Here is a 20865-nt window from a genome sequence, read left to right on the forward strand (position 1 = left end):
CAAGCACTCTGACGCAGACATGAAGAGGAAAATTCAGATGCACACATAGACACACACACACACACACTTTTACACAGACATGTACAGGAACATTCAGATACAGACCCATAAACTAGTACACGTTCTCTGAACTGGGTAGTATTTCAACACATTATTACATTGCACGCAAGGTATGTATTTTAGAGCACACAACATTTTAGGCCCACACACACAAAGACACACACACACAAACACGTCCTCTCCAATAAATAACTGTCAGCATCAGGTGATGTGTAGAGTTCAGTGTCATGGAATCCGAACCCTCTCGTTCTCTCCCAAAGGTGTCAGGGAATTTCGACACAGACTCTGAATTTCACAGTTGTTCCCTAAGTGGACTAGGTCAGCACGTACCCACTCTTCTACCCTTTCCACATTTTGGAACTTCCTTCAGCCCTGGTCCTAGCTTCCATTTTTAGGGAATTCTGTTGAGGATACTGATGTTTTGTGCCCCTATTTGACTATTTTCACACTATTGTGCTGATCCGAGTTCGCACTATTGTGCTGACTCTGTTTTTGCTTCACATTATACTTTCCAGCATGGTTCCAGTAACTATGGTGGATGTGTGCAAGCCAGCGAAGTACAGCTTGGCTCGGCTTAGTATTGTGAAAAGAGTATTTTAGGTTCCTTTGCAAGAAGAGTTCAGTTTCTGGTGGTGCTGACCATTCCCATAACAAATCGGGACAGTAATGTAGACACTGGACACCCCTATAAGTGTTAGAATATAAATGCCAGACAAACTATTTTTGTGCACTTTTTTGTGCAGGAGTCAGTTTGTAGATTCTAATGAGAATCCCGGGCCCTTGCATGAGGATGAGTATCTAGAGAAACACAAACGTATACACAATGAAGAGAGCTGAGTGCTTGCAAAGCTGTCAACAAGAGTACAGATAAAGTGTTACCTGTTTGTTTTATACTTAGTGTGTGAATATTGAAGCCTTCAAGGTGTGTGTGTTTGTGTGTGTGGCTTGCTATAATTCTTGATTCGCAGTGGCCGTTGATTCACTCAAAATGTGTTAAATATCTAGTAAGGTGTGTCACTCAACTGTCCATAGTGTCAATGACAAGCACTCTCTCTCTTCTTTGCTCACACATTCTTTTTCTCTCTCATTCTCTCTATATTGCTCTCGCACACACACACACAGAGAGAGATATAGCTCTGCCAGGGGAACAAGTGTTGGGAACCCATTGTACAGGCACTTCACCACTAAGTCAGATATCAAAGATCCCCCAGACAGAGCTCCGCTAGGGTGACCAGTGATACTGATAATAACAGCGTGAAATGGCCTGCTTTGAAGACCATTGATATGGGAGAAGCATCTGTGAGAGAATGTTTTCTGGATCTCTTTCATCATGATGGCTGCCTTTTTTGTGGCAGTGTCCTTTTTGATGATGTTTTGTTAGAATCTCTGTTAGAGATTCAGGGCAACATTGCCATAATGCAAAATAATTGTGCAAAGTGCAAAAATGATGAAGCTATTAAAATGTCACCCTCAGAATTTTAAAGGCCACTATTTTGTCCCATGGCACAGTCCGAGACAATCACATTCGACATGAAATACAAATAGAGGACAGTTTCCTTGCCTTGTTAACATTATCCTCATGTTGTGTAAACTGCTGTATCGAGGAATGTGTTTATAGGCCCCATGATGGCTCTGTGCTCTACTCTTTTTGCTCTGGGACTGCTTCATCAGTGAAGATTAGAAAGAAGGGAAGGGACACAGCGGTTCAGAGGTGGAGGAGAGTAAAGAGCAGAGGGAAGAGGAGAAGAGTCTGTCTCCCCCGCTGCTCCCCCTCTCTTCATCTGGCTTCCAGCCAGCCCCACAAATTTAGCCAAGATTTTAGGCCTATCTGGGCACAGCCTCAGTTATAGACGCTGACTGATAATTTCTCAACGAGCCTCTGTGGCAGAATGCCAAGGCACTGTCACTAGAGATCGTAACCCCATCGGTGTATGCGTCCCCCGACCGTCAGTCCGCAGATGTTGCAGAACGGTTGGGGTCTCCTTTGTCCCCAGAATTGTACCCTTTTCACACTATTGTGCTGTCCCAAACTGTACTGGCTTGGATATTTTCTTTTCACATTGTCAGCAACTATGGCGGACCGTGGATGTGTAATCAGGGCAGCTCAGTACAGCTTGGTTGGGCTCGGCTCTGTTCAGCTCAGTAGTGTGAAAAGTACTTTGAAGACCTAATACTGATTGCATGTATTCAATGCTTTACCCCCTTTCGTAGCCCACCAGCCCGGCACCCACCTTTGTGATTCATGTTGGTGTCTATTTCTATCTGTTTTGAGTGCCACTGCTGCCACCACATGCTTTTCTGTGCTCCTCAGCAATATCAATGTGTGAATGTTTAATGATGAGTAAACTGTTAATAACAATGTGTCCCTTCTCTGTCTCCCCAGGTAATGTTTAAAGCCAAAGCAAAATATTCTCCGGAGCTCAACAAATACAAGTTAGTGGAATTTTTGCTGACTCTGTGTCTGGGTTCGTCTAACTGAGTTTACACTGATTGGGGTGAGGCGAGGGACAATGCAGGGTAGAGGATGTTGGGCAGTAGGGCATCAAATGGCCAACAACCCAAATGAAAGCTGGTGTATGGGAATGGACAGTGTTTTCTTAAAACGATGCCATGAGAGTTGATATGCCATGGCTGTTTGAAAAGACACACAATATCAAATCAAATCATATTTATTTATATACCCCTTCTTACATCAGCTGATATCTCAAAGTGCTGTACAGAAACCCAGCCTAAAACCCCAAACAGCAAGCAATGCAGGTGTAGAAGCACGGTGGCTAGGAAAAACTCCTTAGAAAGGCCAAAACCTAGGAAGAAACCTAGAGAGGAACCAGGCTATGAGGGGTGGCCAGTCCTCTTCTGGCTGTGCCGGGTGGAGATTATAACAGAACATGGCCAAGATGTTCAAATGTTCATAGATGACCAGCATGATCAAATAATAATAATCACAGTAGTTGTCGAGGGTGCAGCAAGTCAGCACCTCAGGAGTTAATGTCAGTTGGCTTTTCATAGCCGATCATTAAGAGTATCTCTACTGCTCCTGCTCTCTCTAGAGAGTTGAAAACAGCAGGTCTGGGACAGGTAGCACGTCCGGTGAACAGGTCAGGATTCCATAGCCGCAGGCAGAACAGTTGAAACTGGAGCAGCAGCACGGCCAGGTGGACTGGGGACAGCAAGGAGTCATCATGCCAGGTAGTCCTGAGGCATGGTCCTATGGCTCAGGTTCTCCGAGAGAGAGAAAGAGAATTAGAGAGAGCATACTTAAATTCACACAGGACACAGGACACGAGAGCCATGTTGCCACCAAAGGTTTGAATGATCCCATTCTAGTAAGAACGTACTAGAGTGTCATTTTCATGTTATGTTATTCCCTTAAAGTGATTTGTAATTGGAATAAATGGTAGCAATTCGTTCAGATACTCAAGAGCCCAAAACCAAGTTGGCCAAGCTCTGTACAGTATCAATGATTGACTTTCACTGAATGCCTAGAGTGTGTTATTGTAGATACAGTGGAATGGACTGATGAAGTAACCTTGATGAAGTCTAATAATGCCTCTGAGCTTCGTCTCAGCTGTCTCCACCCTTGGCTGTTTGATGTGGACTGGGGAAGGTGGTGTCTGAATTTCTGGACTAATAAACACTTTGATCACCCAGCCGATTTAATGTCTGATGCGAAATGAAAAGCTGCAAGCTCAAATCCCCAAATCCACCACACCCTCCTCCCCCTTTTCCATCTCAGTCCTCTACAATCCCCAGCCTAACACACGTAGGCACACACACATGCACACACACCCACATTCACAAACACAACCCATACACACATCCTGCAAGGGGGAGGGGGGTAAAGGAGAAGAGCAGGTGGAGAAGGCAAAAGGGGGAACTGGGAAGATTGACTGAGCCAATGCAGTAGAATGAAATGGGGTTTTGGGTGTTTTAAGCTTTATTAATTTATTGTTGTGTAGAATTATTGTAATGTTGTGTATTGTAAGCTAGTTCTTGTACCACCTATAATTGTGTTTTTTTCCGCAGGTTGCCCATGCGTCTGGCGTTCATCTCTGCCAGCCTTTTCTTCCTCGTGGTAAACCTGACATGCGCAATGCTGGTGCAGGGAGGCATAGGGGGTGGCATGGGGGGCGAGGCGGGCGAGGCAGAGGTGCGGCAGGTGGTGCTGGCCCGGGTGCTGGTCAACGACAGCCTCTTCGTACTCTGCGCCATCTCGCTGGCCGTGTGCATTTTCAAGATTGCCAAGATGTCCTCGTCCAACGTCTACCTCGAATCCAAGGTACTGGACGGTCCATCAATCAAGCATTAAATCAATCAATTAGCCAATAAGTCACTTAACCAATTAACCAACTAACCAATCAGTTACTGTTAGTGGAATTAAATAATTCCTCTAATGTACTCATTAATTAAATTCAATCTGTCTATTTATAAGAATTTGTAAGATACTTATTAACATAAAATAGACAGGATACAGTCTTATTAAAATTAGATAATAGTGTTTATTCTCGGAGCACGCTGCCATTTGATCATAAACACAGGTTTATATACAAGATATGACGTCATAGGTTACAGAATAAGTCTCATTGTCCTGACAAATAGAAAACAGGTTCAAAAGTTCATTCCAACTTCACAGCACACACACATGACACATAATATAATCAATTATCCTGAAGGCTCACTATAATTTATTACCACTTTAGCAGACAACTCAAGATAATGGAAGACCTAAAAAGTTACCCACAGCCTTATCTAAACATCTCAGGGCTAAGTTGGGTCAGTTCAACCATAGTTTAGCGACCCTTTCTGCTTATTTTATAACCCACAACACAAATCTCTTTTCACCAGGCGTGCAGAGTTCAATTAGTTATAGTTTTATCTAAAGCTAGAATTTGTTTTAACTATTTATTAACAAAATTCCTAACAGTTACTTAATCAATCAATTCATTGATTAATCATCTTTATCATCCCTTAGTGCTCTAGAGGTGCACCATACGGCAGGTAGCCTAGTGGGTAAGAGCATTGGGCTAGTAACTGAAAGGTCGCTGTTTCGAATCCTGAGCCGACTAGGTGAAAAATCTGTTTGTGCCCTTGAGCAAGGCACTTTACCCTAATTGCTCCTGTAAGGCACTCTGGACAAGTGTCTGCTAAATGACTAAAATCTAAAAAAATGTAATACAATATCTCTCTCTCACCCTCTCCCTAGGGTACGTCAGTGTGCCAAGCTACTGTCATAGGTGCTGCAGTCATCCTGCTCTACACGTCCAGGGCCGGCTATAACCTGGTGGTGGTGGCTCTCTCTCCAGAGAACCGTCCCAGCGCCTTTAACTACAGCTGGTACAACGTCTCTGACCAGGTAGGATAGCCGTGGTTAGGAATACACACACACGCGTAAAATGTTGACGATGATCATGAAGATTGTTAGTGTTAAGTCACTGTGAGAGGACTAGGGGCGTGTGTGTGAATGTGTGTCAGGCCTGTTCACCTTCAGTGAACCCTGCTGTCCTAGATATTCAAAGCTTGCTGTTCTGCCAGCCAAACAGTCATCCTGGGTGTCTGACATAATTAATCATCTATTATAGGGCTGATCAGTCTGCAAACACTGTGTGTGTGTGTGTGTGTGTGTGTGTGTGTGTGTGTGTGTGTGTGTGTGTGTGTGTGTGTGTGTGTGTGTGTGTGTGTGTGTGTGTGTGTGTGTGTGTGTGTGTGTGTGTGTGTGTGTGTGTGTGTGTGTCGGTGTGTGTGTGTGTGTGTCGGTGTGTGTGTCTGTATGATTAGGCTATGTCTGCAACTAATCGGCAGTCACATCCATTCTGCGTTAGTTGCATAGATGAAAGTTCAAACACATTTTTGGGGGTTTTCTCTGTCTCTCAACAGTGCACACGTGTATGCCCAATTTAAGTGTCAATGTGTGTACATTGTGGATATGTCTGTGCCAGTCTGTGTGTGTTCTGCTTTTACATGACTCTGTGTGTGTCTGTGCGCACGTACGCTCCGATGAGCGTTTGTGTTTGTGTGCGTGCATGTGTTTGTGCCTGTGAACACTTAGCTCTTTTATATGACTCTATATTTAAGCGTTTATCCCACTTATACAACAGTTGCCAAAGAAAACAACGCTAAAGCACACATGTACTGGTAGAAATAACATGTTTTCAATTATAATTTCATTTTGATAACTGAATTCATACTTTCTCATCTATCCACAAAATCCGGTTGTTAGATCTTTAAGGACGAGCACTATATGTACCGTATGTGTGGATGAGTCCCTCTGTGTGTATCTGTGCATACATCTCATGTTTACGACCATTCTCCATAGTCTCCCTTCTAAGTTGACACTTGGCTTGAGTTCAATCCGTCCAGAAGACATTGATGACAGAGCCATTCTATCCAGATCTGTTTGCTGAGTGGCTGAGAGCTCTGTGGCTTCTGCAGCTACAATCCATTTGAGGGGAGTTGGGAGGATAAGGGCTCTGTGGGGGAAAGGTCTTCATTTGTCTATAAATAACCCAGCTAGGCCAGGCGAGGAGAGGGGGGATCACAGCAAAGGACTGCCTGGTGCTAGTGACCTAGATCTGGTCTCAAACTCTGAGACAGACGGCCCTGTACTGGAGGTTTTCCTAGTTCCCTAGGCCAGTCTTGGGCCACTGCGTGTGTTTGGGTGACTGTCTGTCTTGGTTCATTGGTTTAAATGTGTCTTGTTGAGTAGGTGTGTCACAATTACATACACTCGCAGACACAGACACACACACACTCACGTGTCTTTGTTTCTGTTTCTATGTCTACAATCTTATCTATCTAATCTATCCACGTCGGTTTGTGTCTGTATTTGGGATTATCTGAGAAATTATCTTAAAGTATGTTTCTGTCTCAGTTGAGGGCTGACCCCATTTTGTCGAATGGTCGATTGTTTGGTTGATAGGTTGTTGGTTGGCCAAGATTTTTTTCTGTTGAGTAGTCGCAAACAATACTGTGCAAAAATATAAATGCAACATGCAACAATTTGAATGATTTTATTGAGTTACAGTTCATATAAGGAAATCAGTCAATTGAAATCAATTAATTAGGCCCTAATCTATGGATTTCACATGACTGGGCAGGGGTGCAGCCATGGGGAGCCAGGCCCAGCCAATCAGAATGAGTTTTTCCCCACAAAAGGGCTTTAATACAGACAGAAGTACTCGTCAGTTTCATCAGCTGTCCGGATCGCTGGTCTCAGACGATCTCGCAGGTGAAGAAGCCGGATGTGGAGGGCCTTGGCTGGCGTGGTTACACGTGATCTGCGGTTGTGAGGCTCGTTGGACATACTGCCAAATTCTGTAATTATGGCTTAGGGTAGAGAAATTCGCAGGCAACAGCAGGGGTGGACATTCCTGCAGTCAGCATGCCAATTGCACACTCCCTCAAAACTTGAGACATCTGTGGCATTGTGTTGTGTGGCAAAACTGCACATTTTATTTTCCCCAGCACAAGGTGCACCTGTGTAATGATCGTGCTGTTGAATCAATTTCTTGATATACCACACCTGTCAGGTGGATGGATTATCTTGGCAAAGGAGAAATGCTCACTAAAAGTGATGTAAACAAATTTGTGCACAGAATTTGAGAGAAACATTTCTGGGATATTTTATTTCAGCTCATGAAACATGGGACCAACACTTTACATGTTGAGTTTATATCTTTGTTCAGTATATATACAGAGCATTCGGAAAGTATTCAGACACCTTGACTTTTTCCACATTTTGTTACGTTACAGCCTTATTCTAAAATGTATACAATTATTTTTTCCCCTCATCAATCTACAGTCGTGGCTAAAAGTTTTGAAAATGACACAAATATTAATTTCCACAAAGTTTGCTGCTTCAGTGTCTTTAGATATTTTTGTCAGATGTTACTATGGAATATTGAAGTATAATTACAAGCATTTCATAAGTGTCAAAGGCTTTTATTGACAATTACATGAAGTTGATGCAAAGAGTCAATATTTGCAGTGTTGACCCTTCTTTTTCAAGACCTCTGCAATCCTCCCTGGCATGCTGTCAGTTAACCTCTGGGCCACATCCTGACTGATGGCAGCCCATTCTTGCATAATCAATGGTTGGAGTTTGTCAGCATTTGTGTGTTTTTGTTTGTCCACCCGCCTCTTGAGGATTGACCACAAGTTCTCAATGGGATTAAGGTCTGGGGAGTTTCCTGGCCATGGACCCAAAATATCGATGTTTTGTTCCCCAAGCCACTTAGTTATCACTTTTGCCTTATGGCAAGCTTTCCATCATGCTGGAAAGGGCATTGTTCGTCACCGAACTGTTCCTGGATGGTTGGGAAAAGTTGCTCTCGGAGGATGTGTTGGTACCATTCTTTATTCATGGCTGTGTTCTTTGGCAAAATTGTGAGTGAGCCCACTCCCTTGGCTGAGAAGCAACCCCACACATAAATGGTCTCAGGATGCTTTACTGTTGGCATGACACAGGACTGATGGTAGAGCTCACCTTGTCTTCTCCGGACAAGCTTTTTTCCGGATGCCCCAAACAATCGGAAAGGGGATTCATCAGAGAAAATTACTTTACCCCAGTCCTCAGCAGTCCAATCCCTGTACCTTTTGCAATATATCAGTCTGTCCCTGATGTTTTTCCTAGAGAGAAGTGGCTTCTTTGCTGCCCTTCTTGTCACCAGGCCATCCTCCAAAAGTCTTCGCCTCACTGTACGTGCAGATGCACTCACGCCTGCCTGCTGCCATTCCTGAGCAAGCTCTGTACTGGTGGTGCCCCGATCCCACAGCTGAATCAACTTTAGGAGACGGTCCTGGCGCTTGCTGGACTTTCTTGGGCGCCCTGAAAGCCTTCTTCACAACAATTGAACCGCTCTCCTTGAAGTTCTTGATGATCCGATAAATGGTTGATTTAGGTACAATCTTACTGGCAGCAATATCCTTGCCTGTGAAGCCCTTTTTGTGCAAAGCAATGATGATGACGCGTTTCCTTGCAGGTAACCATGAATGACAGAGAAAGAACAATGATTCCAAGCACCACCCTCCTTTTGAAGCTTCCAGCCTGTTATTCGAGCTCAATCAGCATGACAGAGTGATCTCCACCCTTGTCCTCATCAACACTCACACCTGTGTTAACGAGAGAGTCACTGATATGATGTCAGCTGGTCCTTTTTATGGCAGGGCTGAAATGCAGTGAACATTTTTGGGGGGGGATTCAGTTAATTTGCATGGCAAAGAGGGACTTTGCAATTAATTGCAATTCATCTGATCACTCTTCATAACATTCTGGAGTATATGCAAATTGCCATCATACAAACTGAGCCAGCAGACCTTGTGAAAATTAATATTTGTGTCTTTCTCAAAACTTTGGGCCACGACTGTATATACAGTACCAGTCAAAAGTTTGAACAGACCTAATCATCCCAAATAGGGCTATCTTCTGTATACCACCCCTACTGTACCTTGTCACAACACAACTGATTGGCTCAAACAAATGAAGAAGGAAATAAATTCCACAAATTAACTTTTAACAAGGCATACCTGTTAATTGAAATGCATTACAGGTGACTACCTCATGAAGCTGGTTGAGAGAATACCAAGCGTGTGCAAAGCTGTCATCAAGGCAAAGGGTGGCTACTTTGAAGAATCCAAAATATAAAATATATTTTGATTTGTTAAACACTTTTTTGTTCACTAAATGATTCCATATGTGTTATTTCATAGTTTTGATGTCTTCACTATTATTATACAATGTAAAAAAGAAAAACCCTTGAATGAGTAGATGTGTCCAAACTTTTGACTGGCACTGTATATGTATAGTTTAAGCTAGAGATATGTTTTTTGCATTGGAATGCATCTCAATCCACCACATCCACCGATCGTCTGTAGCTTCCGAACTGTTTGGCCTACAAACTATTATGTGCGCTTGTGTGTGTCTCCATGTGTGTATTTTTTCTGTGTTTCATTTCTCTAATTGTTGGATCTGTGTGTGTGTTTTCCCTCCAGGCAGACATAGAGAAGATCAGTGGAGAGGCCTACATCATCTTTGGGATCATCCTCTTTTTCTGGGAGCTGCTACCCACCAGTCTGGTCGTGGTCTTCTTCAGGGTACAGAGGCCCAATCAAAACCTAGTAAGACCATTTAATTCATGTATACTATCCAATCAGTACAGATTAAGACAATTGACTTCCTGATGGTATACCAGTCAATCAAGGAGCTAAGGCTAGGCGATATGGCCTAAAACTAATATCTAAAAAGATGTCAAACTTATGGGCGATTCACGATATATACTGTATCTCGATTTGTTTTACGTTTTCTCTAAATAAGCTTTGTTGTACAATTGAAGGTAAAATACACTTAATTTAAAACAGTCAGCAATAATCGAATGAATTCAGAGCTTGTGATATTATTCCTAGGCTGAATATATGCAGGGTTGGCAGGTAGCCTAGGTCACAGCATTGGGCCAGTAACCGAAAGGTTGCTAGACCGAATCCATGAGCTGACAAGGTAAAAATCTGTCGTACTGCCCCTGAACAGTTAACCCACTGTTCCTAGGCCGTCATTGTAAATAAGAATGTGTTATTAACTGACTTGCCTAGTTAAAAAATAAAAAAAATAAAGAAAGTATGCCTTCCATAACCATAAGACCCAATAATAATGTCATTATTTGATCAATATAGTTGTACCTGCTTTTTTTGTTGTTGCAATAATCACTGATCTGGCTTTCAGGTCTGTCTATAAAAATGCCCTTTATGTTACACATTTAATCAGAACCATGCATAATGCACATTCACTAATAATGTAGCAGGCATTATAGAAAATGAACACCGGTCTCATTAACAATCTCCCAAGCACAAGCCCACATGCTGGTGAGTAGCCAGCTAATATTTATATTTCAAGTTTAGCCAACTTGGATCTAGGTTTAGTTACACAAGCTCTGAATTCAGGTAACAAGGCAAAACAGTTGAACTGTTGTGAACACCCTTCTGTCCGTCTCCAACTGTTTGAACAGCATGCTAGCCTGTCCTCTGTGTTCACATGTTGAAATCACTACCTTATTTCTCAGAATGAGAACAAGTTGACAATTCCTTATATCATTGTTTTATGCTTGTTGCGCATTTATAAAACACAGACTAAACAGCCAGTATATCTTTATCTGACTAAAATGCCGCTAGTGATACGTGGTACTGTAATGCGCGTGCGACAAACTGAGCATTCATTTTCCAGAATTAATTTTCATTGTACATCTGTTTTAGTATGTCTGCTCTGCTCGAAATTTGAGGTTCGAAAGGTTACCTTCTCCTCTATTACAGTAAAATAATGTCTCCATGCGTTTCGGTGTCCATATGACCGATTCTGTTGGACCAAACCTCAAATGCAAATAGCGAGTGAGTGGCGCAGTGGTCTAAGGCACTGCTAGCTGTGCCACTGGAGATCCTGGTTCGAGTCCAGGCTCTATTGCAGCCGCCCGCGACCGGGAGACCCATGGGGCGGCGCACAATTGGCCCAGCGTCGTCCGGGTTAGGGGAGGGTTTGGCCGGCAGGGATGTTCTTGTCCCATCGCGCACTAGCGACTCCTGTGGCGGGCCGGGCGCAATGCACGCTGACACGGTCGCCAGGTGTACAGTGTTTCCTCTGACACATTGGTGCGGCTGGGTTCCGGGTAAAGCGAGCAGTGTGTCAAGAAGCAGTGCGACTTGGCTGAGTTGTGTTTTGGAGGACACACGGCTCTCGAACTGTCCCTCTCCCGAGTCCGTACGGGAGTTGCAGCGATGGGACAAGACTGCAACTACCAATTGGATACCACGAAAATAAATTATACAAAAAACCCTTTTGTCAGAGAGTTAGAAGTGATCTCTAATTTTTGTTGTTGTGGGTGGGGGGGGGGGGGGGGGGGCTTGGGAGAAAGATGCGAAGCGAGAGGTTTCGCTCGCAAAATTCTGTCAAAAATAAGCCCTATGCGCTTATTTTGAATTGTCCCAAAGGTCTGCCTTTGGGACAACGACTCCCATTGTTAGGGCAGAGATATGAGCATCTCATCATTACATACAGATGTCTGGTGTAAATGGGAAGGTGCACAGTACAGAAGGAGCGAATGAGACGAGACCAAAAAGACAATGTGAACAAGCTGACATAAACGCTCATAAAACTGAAAAATATTTTTAAAAACTTGATTCTGCGAGACAGGCATTTGGAATATCGCGCAAAAACATACATTCAAATTAATTGGATATATTGCCCAGCCCTACAAGGAGCTCACATTAATCATATGTGTTTGATTGCACATTAGTCAAATATTTGCCTACCTTGGTACAGGGTAGCTTAACACAGCATTAGGTTCTATGTGGCCTTTATTTTAATCTTGTTCTCAGTTTCTCTCATCTATACTGAGCAAATACATAAACACAACATGTAAAGTGTTGGTCCCATGTTTCATGTGCTGAAATAAAAGATCCCAGAAATTACTCTCAAATGTACAAATTTGTTTTACATCCCTGTTAGTGAGCATCTCATTTGCCAAAATAATCCATCCACCTGACAGGTGAGGAATATCAAGAAGCTGATTTAAACATCATGATCATTACACAGGTGCACCTTGTGCTGAGAACAATTAAAGGCCACTCTAAAATGTGCAGTTTTGTCACACAACACAATGCCATAGATGTCTCAAGTTTTGAGTGAGTGTGCAATTGACATGCTGACTGCAGGAGTGTCCACCAGAGCTGTTGCCAGAGAATGTAATGTTAATTTCTCTGCAATAAGCCACCGCCAACGCCGTTTTAGAGAAATTGGCAGTCCGTCCAACAGGCCTCACAACCGCCGACCACATTTAATCACACCAGCCCAGGACCTTCACATTCAGCTTCTTCACCTGCGGGATCGTCTGAGACCAGCCACCCAAACAGCTGATAAAACTGTGGGTTTGCACAACCAAATAATTTCTGCACAAACTGTCAGAAAACATCCTAGGGAAGCTCATCTGCGTGCTCGTCATCCTCTCCAGGTTCTTGACCTGACTGCAGTTCGGCGTTCTTTGGGTAAATGCTCACCTTCAATGGCCACTGGCACGCTGGAAAAGTGTGCTCTTAATGGATGAATCCCGGTTTCAACTGTACCGGACAGACGGCAGACGTATGGTGTCATGTGGGCGAGCGGTTTGCTGATGTCAGAGTGCCCCATGGCAATTTGAATGCACAGAGCTACCGTGACGAGATCCTGAGGGCAATTGTCGTGCCATTCATCACCTCATGTTTCAGTATGATAATGCACAAATATGTCCCATGTCGCAAGGATCTGTATGCAATTCCTGGATGCTGAAAATGTCCCAGTTCTTCCATGGCCTGCATACTCACCAGACATGTCACCCATTGAGCATGTTTAGGATGCTCTGGATCAACGTGTACAACAGCATGTTCCAATTGCTGCCAATATCCAGCAACTTCACACAGCCATTGAAGAGGAATGGGACAACATTCCACAGGCCACAATCAACAGCCTGATCAACTCTATGTGAAGGGCTGCGTGAAATGGTGGTCACACCAGATACTGACTGGTTTTCTGATCCACGCCCCTAACTTTTTTTTAAGGTATCTGTGACCAGTCATGTGAAATCCATAGATTAGAGCCTAATGAATTCATTTAAATTGACTGATGTCCTTATATGAACTGTTACACAGTACAATCTTTGAAATTTGTTGCGTTTATGTTTTTGTTCATTGTAAATTGACATTCTGTCAAGATCGTTGGAATAAATGGACCAAGGCGCAGCGTGCGTAGAGTTCCACATGTTTTAATAAATGAAACTCACCAAAACAAATACAGAAACAAACGAAACGTGAAGTAATGGAGTGCTCGCATGCACTACACAAAAACAAGATCCCACAAACAACAGGTGGAAAAGGCTGTCTAAATATGATCCCCAATCAGAGACAACGATAGACAGCTGCCTCTGATTGGGAACCATACCAGGCCAACATAGAAATGCAAAAACTAGAGTACCCACCCTAGTCACACCCTGACCTAACCAAAATAGAGAATAAAAAGGATCTCTAAGGTCAGGGCGTGACACATTCATTTATCAGACAGGTGGAAGGTACAACCACACTGACTTTGAAACGCAAAGGATGACCGTTTAGTCATTTAGCAGTGCTACTTTTTCATACTGGTCCCCCGTGTGAATCGAACCCACAACCCTGGCATTGCAAGCGCCATGTTCTACCAACTGAGCCACATGAGACCCATAGGAAATGATTTGGTCCCACATACATGTACCTAAAACTATGTACTTACAAGACTATTTCCAGTCTTATTACTATGGTATAAGTTCATGTAAATTCTTTAAGAATGTTTTTCTTGTCATATATTACTTATTAAGTTGTGAGTGTGTCCCTTTTCCCCAGGCACCAGGAGGAATGATCAACAGTCACAGCTTCAGTTCCAAGGCCTATTTTTTTGATAACCCCCGGAGGTACGACAGCGATGATGATCTGTCCAAGAGCAACAACTCCAGAGCAGATCGACCGAGGTGGGTTACAGGCTACTCTATCACTTATAACATCCTATATTGTAAATTCCGTCACCTATAACATCATGTATCCCCTGTACACAGTCACCTATAACATCCTATATCGCTCAACTAAATTTCCCTGTAACATCCTAAATATCGCTGGTGAAAATTAGCCTGTTACATCTTTTACCCCCCACAGTCACCTATATCATCCTGTATCCCGCGTACACAATGCTAACATCCTACATTCCAGCTATACAGTTGCTTATAGCATCATATTTCCCCTGTACACAGTCATCTATAACAACCTACAGTGCCTTCAGAAAGTATTCCTACCCCTTGACTTATTCCACATTTTTGTTGTGTTACAGCCTGAATTCAAAATTGATTAAATAAAAAAAAATCTCAGCCATCTACGCACAATACCCCCTAATGACAAAGTCAAAACATGTTTTTAGAATTTACACAGTATTCACACCTGAGTCAATACATTTAATACATTTTTAGCACACACTCTTATTCAGAGCGAGTTACAGTAGTGAGTGCATACATTTTCATATTTGTTCATACAATACATGTTAGAATCATATTTGGCAGTGATTACAGCTAAGAGCTTTGCACACCTGGATTGTACAATATTTGCACATTATTCTTTGAAAAACTCTTCAAGCTCTGTCAAATTGGTTGTTGATCATTGCTAGACAGCCATTTTCAAGTCTTGCAATAGATTTTCAAGCCAAATTAATTCAAAACTGTAACTAGGCCACTCAGGAACATTCAATGTCATCTTGGTAAGCAACTCCAGTGTATATCTGGCCTTGTCCTGCTGAAAGGTGAATTTGTCTCCCAGTGTCTGTTGGAAAGCAGAACCAGGGTTTCCTCTAGGATTTTGCCTGTACTTAACTCTATTCCATTTCATTTGATCAGCAACAACAAAATACCTAGTCCTTCCCGATGACAAGCATACCCATAACATGATGCATCCACCACCATGCTTGAAAATGAAGAGTGGTACTCTGTGATTTGTTGAATTTTGTCCCAAACATAACGCTTTGTATTCAGGACATAAATGTAATTTCTTTGCCATTAAAAAAATAAAATAAATTCTGCTTTATTGCAAACAAGATGCATGTTCACTCTGTCATTTAGGTAAGTATTGTGGAGTAACTACAATGTTGTTGGTCCATCCTCAGTTATCACCACCATTAAACTCTGTAACTGTTTTAAAGTCCCCATTGGCCTCATGGTGAAATCCATGAGCGGTATACTTCCTCTCCGGCAACTGAGTTAGAAAGGATGCCTGTATCTTTGTAGTGACTGGGTCTATTGATACACCATCCAAAGTGTAATTAATAACTTCACCATGCTCAAAGGGATATTCAATATCTGCTTTTCTTTTACCCATCTACCAATAGGGGCATTGGAAAACCTTCCTGGTCTTTGTGATTGAATCTGTGTTTCAAATTCATTGCTCGACTGAGGGACCTTAAATATAATTGTATGTGTGGTACAGAGATGAGGTAGTCATTCAGAAATCATGTTAAACACTATTATTGTCAATACAACTTTTTTTCCTCCTGAACTTATTTAGGCTTGCCTAAATGGTTGAGTGGTTGAATACTAATTGACTAAAAACATTTCAGCTTTTCATTTTTTGTTCATTTGTAAATATTTCTAGAAACATAATTCCACTATTTTGTGTAAGCCAGTGACACAGAACCTCATTTTAATACATTTTAAATTAAGCCTGTAACACAACAAAATCTGGAAAAAGTCAAGGGGTGTGAATACTTTCTCAAAGCACTGTATATGCACCACAGTCACCAATAACTTCCTATAATCCCTTTACACAGTCGCCCATACAGTCACATATAACATTCTACATCCCCCAGTCAACCTAACGTCTTATATCCCCCATAGATACAATGCTGAGTTAAGCCTGTCCCTTCCATTCCACAGTAGTTTCCTGTCCTCGACGCCCCAGTTGGACCCCAGCTGGTACAGCTCCACCCAGAGGAACGGCAGCCTTACGGGGATCCCCCATCTCCCCACCGGCCCCCAGACCTCCACTGCACCCCTTCTCCTAGCCTACGGCAACATCCAGACCAACCAGCACCATAACTACTATTCCACCCCCCAGAACTACTATTCTACCCCCCAGAATCACTACTGCACCCCTCAGAACTAACCACCCCTGCCGTCCCCAGTAGATACCCCTGAAAGTAATCCGGAAAACACTCAGGAAAGGGGCGCTCCTGACCTTCAGCTACATGGCTACGACCCTCTGGGTTACCCTGGCGATCCTGTGACTGGCGCTGTGTGGCCACGCCTCCCTCATTCCAGCTTTCGACCCGGTCCCACCCCACCAGGGCTACTTAACTACCCGTCTTGTTGTAGGCATGGTGACGACCTTTGGGATTTCTGGGGCTAGACGAGGGGAAGATCATTTGAGGTCAGTGGTGGTTAGGGAGTGGTCAGCTGAGTGATATTCCTTTTATTAAAAAAGCTTTCCAACATGTCTATTACCATAGTCCTGGAACAGAGGTCTGCTACCCGACCCGAGCCAAACGGGCCCCGACATTATACATCGGGTTAGGGCCAGGTAGGGTCTATTTTTTTCATCAATAACTAGAGAACGGGCAGGGCTCGGGTATCACTAGATTGATCACTAACATTTTGAAGCTGAACCATTTGTGCGTGCTCTGCTGCGCAGTACAGTCATATTTAACTAAGTTCTTCAACCACATTACATATAAGACAGGAGAGATGATTTCACAGAAAATAATAATGTTCCTGGAGTTTTTTAGGAGTTTAGAGTGACGAAAAGTAGCCCAAGCAGAGCCATTACTATGGATACTCAGAGCCACCATGAGCTGAGCGGATGCAGAGCGAGTGACAGATAGGGAGGAGCAGCTAATGGATTTACAAACTGAGGAAGTTATTTCTGATTTGGGGTTTTTGGCAGGGCCTTAAATTTGGCAGAAGCAATCGGGCCTGGGTAGTGTAGGGCCTGAACGTTGTGGGCATGGGTAGGGCTCGGGCTTTGCATTCATGTCCGTGCAGGGCTCTTTCTGGAACATTGTACTATTCCTAAGAAATGTTTGTATGGAAAGGATTGTGCTTCTCAGCTTTTCCACACACACATACTGTATGTTTGTCGGACATCAAACAGAAAAGTTAGTCCTCTATCTCTTTCAAGGACCAGACAAGTACATGGACCAGCACTTTTGTTTTTGCACCCCAAAATTCCTATTTTGCTTTGGTCCAGTGGGCAGTTCTCCCCGCTGCCCCCTGCACACAGACTCCCCTCCATGAGTCGGGAGGTGACATTTGTACTTGAAAAAATTCCCGCACTTCACATTCTGAGGACAAGACCCTGGCTTTAATGTAGACTTGGATCTTTATACAATCTCAGACTTTGTGTTCCTTCCCTGGACCATGTCTCATTTCCCTGTAAAGACCAGTTGTTATCTGAGCAATGAGACATCCATGGCCATGTCCTTCTAAACCAACACCAAACGGGGCTAGAATCATGGGCAATGCTCTCGGTATTCGAGCCCAATGTGCACTGGGACACCGTGGGAAGGGTTAATACTTTGTGTGTTTGAATCTTTCACACGGTCAAAGACTGTGTGAAAGAGGAAGGCCACTTTTGCCAAAGAGCGCACAGATCGAGAGTTGGGCCTAAAATGTAGTCTCGAGCCTCCAGCTTTCCTAGCTGCTTGGGAACTCCGTTTCGACGAGAGGCCCCTAATGGAGCATAGACTGTGGGGAAACAATATGTTTCTGAATGAATTTTCTGATCTGGACCCAGTAAAGTGAATGTACGGATTAAGTGTGGATCGGCGGAGTGATCAGATCAAAGTGTTGTGGTCCAGTTTCATAGTACAGTAGGCTACTCCCTGCAGAGCCCTAGCAAGGTCCCAGCTCAGTTTGTGCTGTCTTTACAACTCTAATGGTCATTGTCGCCAGACAGCACAAAGATATCTGGGACCAGGTTAACTGGTGACAGAGAGGGATAGATGGGCTTAAAGACGCCCTCCCTCTCTTTCTATATCCTGACTATAATAGTAGATGTATTCATGTGGTAGTTTACAGCATCAAGATCACCATCATTAGCCTGGACCCAGATCTGTTTGTTTTGTCTTGCCAGCTACTCTGGTCATAGTCACCCCATTGGCCATAAGAGTTGGCAAAAATAGCACAGACAGATCTGAGACCAGGCTACACCACCATACAGGGACACCTGAAAATGTGCCATTACATGTTACTGTTTGTTTATTTTCCTTGTGGAAAACGTCTTGCACAAAATATCGAAAATTATTAATACGCTTTATGACCTACTTATTTCAATTTTAACTGGATTCTATGTTTGTTTTTTATACTCCATGGCTACTAATTTGGACTTTTCCATGTCGAGATAGTGGTACGGCCCAGGTGTACAGGGCGAGTATGTGTGTGAATGTGTTTGCTAAACTTGCTTATATGCACAGAAAGTGTTTAGGTAGGAGGTAAGAAAACTGTTGATTGTCTTTCCTTTCCTGTTACGATGAGCGAAGGGAGGGAACACAAGAGCGGACTCAGAAGAGGAAGCCGGGATGAATGCACAAAAAGGTTTATTGATCACAGAGAAATGGGGAGTGCAGAACCAGGGTAGCTCAGATGAGTTGCAGAAACCAGGAGTGTAGAGTGAGGTTGGAGTTGGTTGAGTAGAACAGGGCCTGAGGGGAATCCAAGGTAATAGTGGTGAGTGATATCCAGAGCAAGGTGGTTGGTGGTGAGATGTGGAACAGGAGACAGAGACAAAGCGGTAACTGCAAGGAGAGGACAAAAATGGTGTAAGGCAGGAAAACGAGCAAAGCAGAGCAACAGGATCTTGAGAATAGACAAAAGGCTAGAGTGATAACTGACTGAGCAGAGATTACGATCTGGCAGGGATGATTATATGTAGAGGTCTTGATTATGGGATGATTTGCAGCTGGTAGGGACCAGCTCTGACTCCAGCACACCTGTCTCCAATCACACCAAGGGAGAGAGAGAGAGTGTATACAGGGGGAGAACTGAAGGTTAGGAAGACACCGGATGAACACGAGAGGGTGTAGTGGGCGCAATGTGACACTTTCCTGTGTTTGTTACTGTTGAACAGAGTTTTGTGTTTGCAAAAACATGTTCAGAGAGGGCAAGAGGAATTGCTCTCTACACACTTGATATGCCTTCTAGTCATATTTTATTTTGTTTTATTTTGCCATTCTTTTCTTGTTCCCTTGCCTTCCTTCCATGAATGTCTGAGATCAAGTGTTATACGAGTTGTGTAAATTAATATCTGCTGACAAACACAATCAGTGGGCGAATGCAATCATATTTTAAGTATATTCTTTTTTTTTTTTAAATGGACCCCCTTTTCTCCCCAATTTCACTCCAACTCCCCAACGGTATCCTCCGAAACATGACCCGCCAAACCGCGCTTCTTAACACCTGCCCGCTTAACCCAGTATCTAGCTGCACCAATGTGTCGGAGGAAACACCGTTCAACTGACGACCGAAGTCCGCTTGCAGACTCCCAGCCCACCACAAGGAGCCGCTAGTGCACGATGAGCCAAGTAAAGCCCCCCCGGCCAAACCCTCCCCAAACCATGCTGGGCCAATTGTGCGCCGCCCTGTGGGACTCCTGATCACAGCCGGTTGTGACACAGTCCGGGATCGAACCTGGGTCTGTAGTGACACCTCAAGCACTGCGATGCAGTGCCTTAGACCGCTGTGCCACTCGGGAGTCTTTTTAAGTATATTCTATGCTATTTTCTCCCAACATCTCTGTGTTTGGGACTGATGTCATTGCATCCTATGGCTGATGTCACCTTTTGACCTTTGGTGCTGTGGAGGTCATACAGGAAAGGTCCAGTTGGACAGGAAGTGAAAAAGTATAAGCCACAGAGAATGATAGAGGCCTCTAATGGCCAAAAGGCTGTTTTAGCATGGGCAGCGCCATTGAGGGCTTCCACCATTTTAATGTAGGCAACTGGGTGGGACTTCCATCTTCATTAGCTGATCCCTCCTGATGACCCGGTTGGAGTCATGTCCAACTGGGTCATTAGGAGGGATTAGCCAATTGAAAATGTACTATTTTAGAATGGAGATAGCCTTAATGGAGCTGCTGTCTAAGACCCTAGAATGGCACAGATACAAATATGAGTCCTCTATCTATCTCTACAGTATAACCGCAGGTTGAACTTCCTTTCACCCTCCCAGGGCCATACGCCAATTCCGGCCAGCCAGGAGAACTGCTTTTAAAGATTTTTATTGTATTTTATTCCCCCTT

At 43.6% G+C, this 20865-nt stretch overlaps 1 protein-coding gene across 1 annotated transcript in view; it reads left to right on the top strand.

Annotated features, from left to right (window-relative positions):
* The window catches only part of gpr137c (G protein-coupled receptor 137c), a 49117-nt gene extending 29113 nt beyond the window's left edge, over nucleotides 1-20004 (top strand). The window contains exons 2-7 of the mRNA XM_039009922.1: nucleotides 2444-2493; nucleotides 4087-4339; nucleotides 5264-5413; nucleotides 10048-10173; nucleotides 14443-14567; nucleotides 16509-20004. Coding sequence (XP_038865850.1) covers nucleotides 2444-2493; nucleotides 4087-4339; nucleotides 5264-5413; nucleotides 10048-10173; nucleotides 14443-14567; nucleotides 16509-16737 — 933 coding nt within the window. The 3' untranslated portion in view covers nucleotides 16738-20004. The remainder of the gene's footprint in view (nucleotides 1-2443; nucleotides 2494-4086; nucleotides 4340-5263; nucleotides 5414-10047; nucleotides 10174-14442; nucleotides 14568-16508) is intronic.
* Nucleotides 20005-20865: the final 861 nt, after the last annotated feature.

The sequence above is a fragment of the Salvelinus namaycush genome, chromosome 15, assembly GCF_016432855.1.
Source record: "Salvelinus namaycush isolate Seneca chromosome 15, SaNama_1.0, whole genome shotgun sequence".
Taxonomy (NCBI): domain Eukaryota; kingdom Metazoa; phylum Chordata; class Actinopteri; order Salmoniformes; family Salmonidae; genus Salvelinus; species Salvelinus namaycush.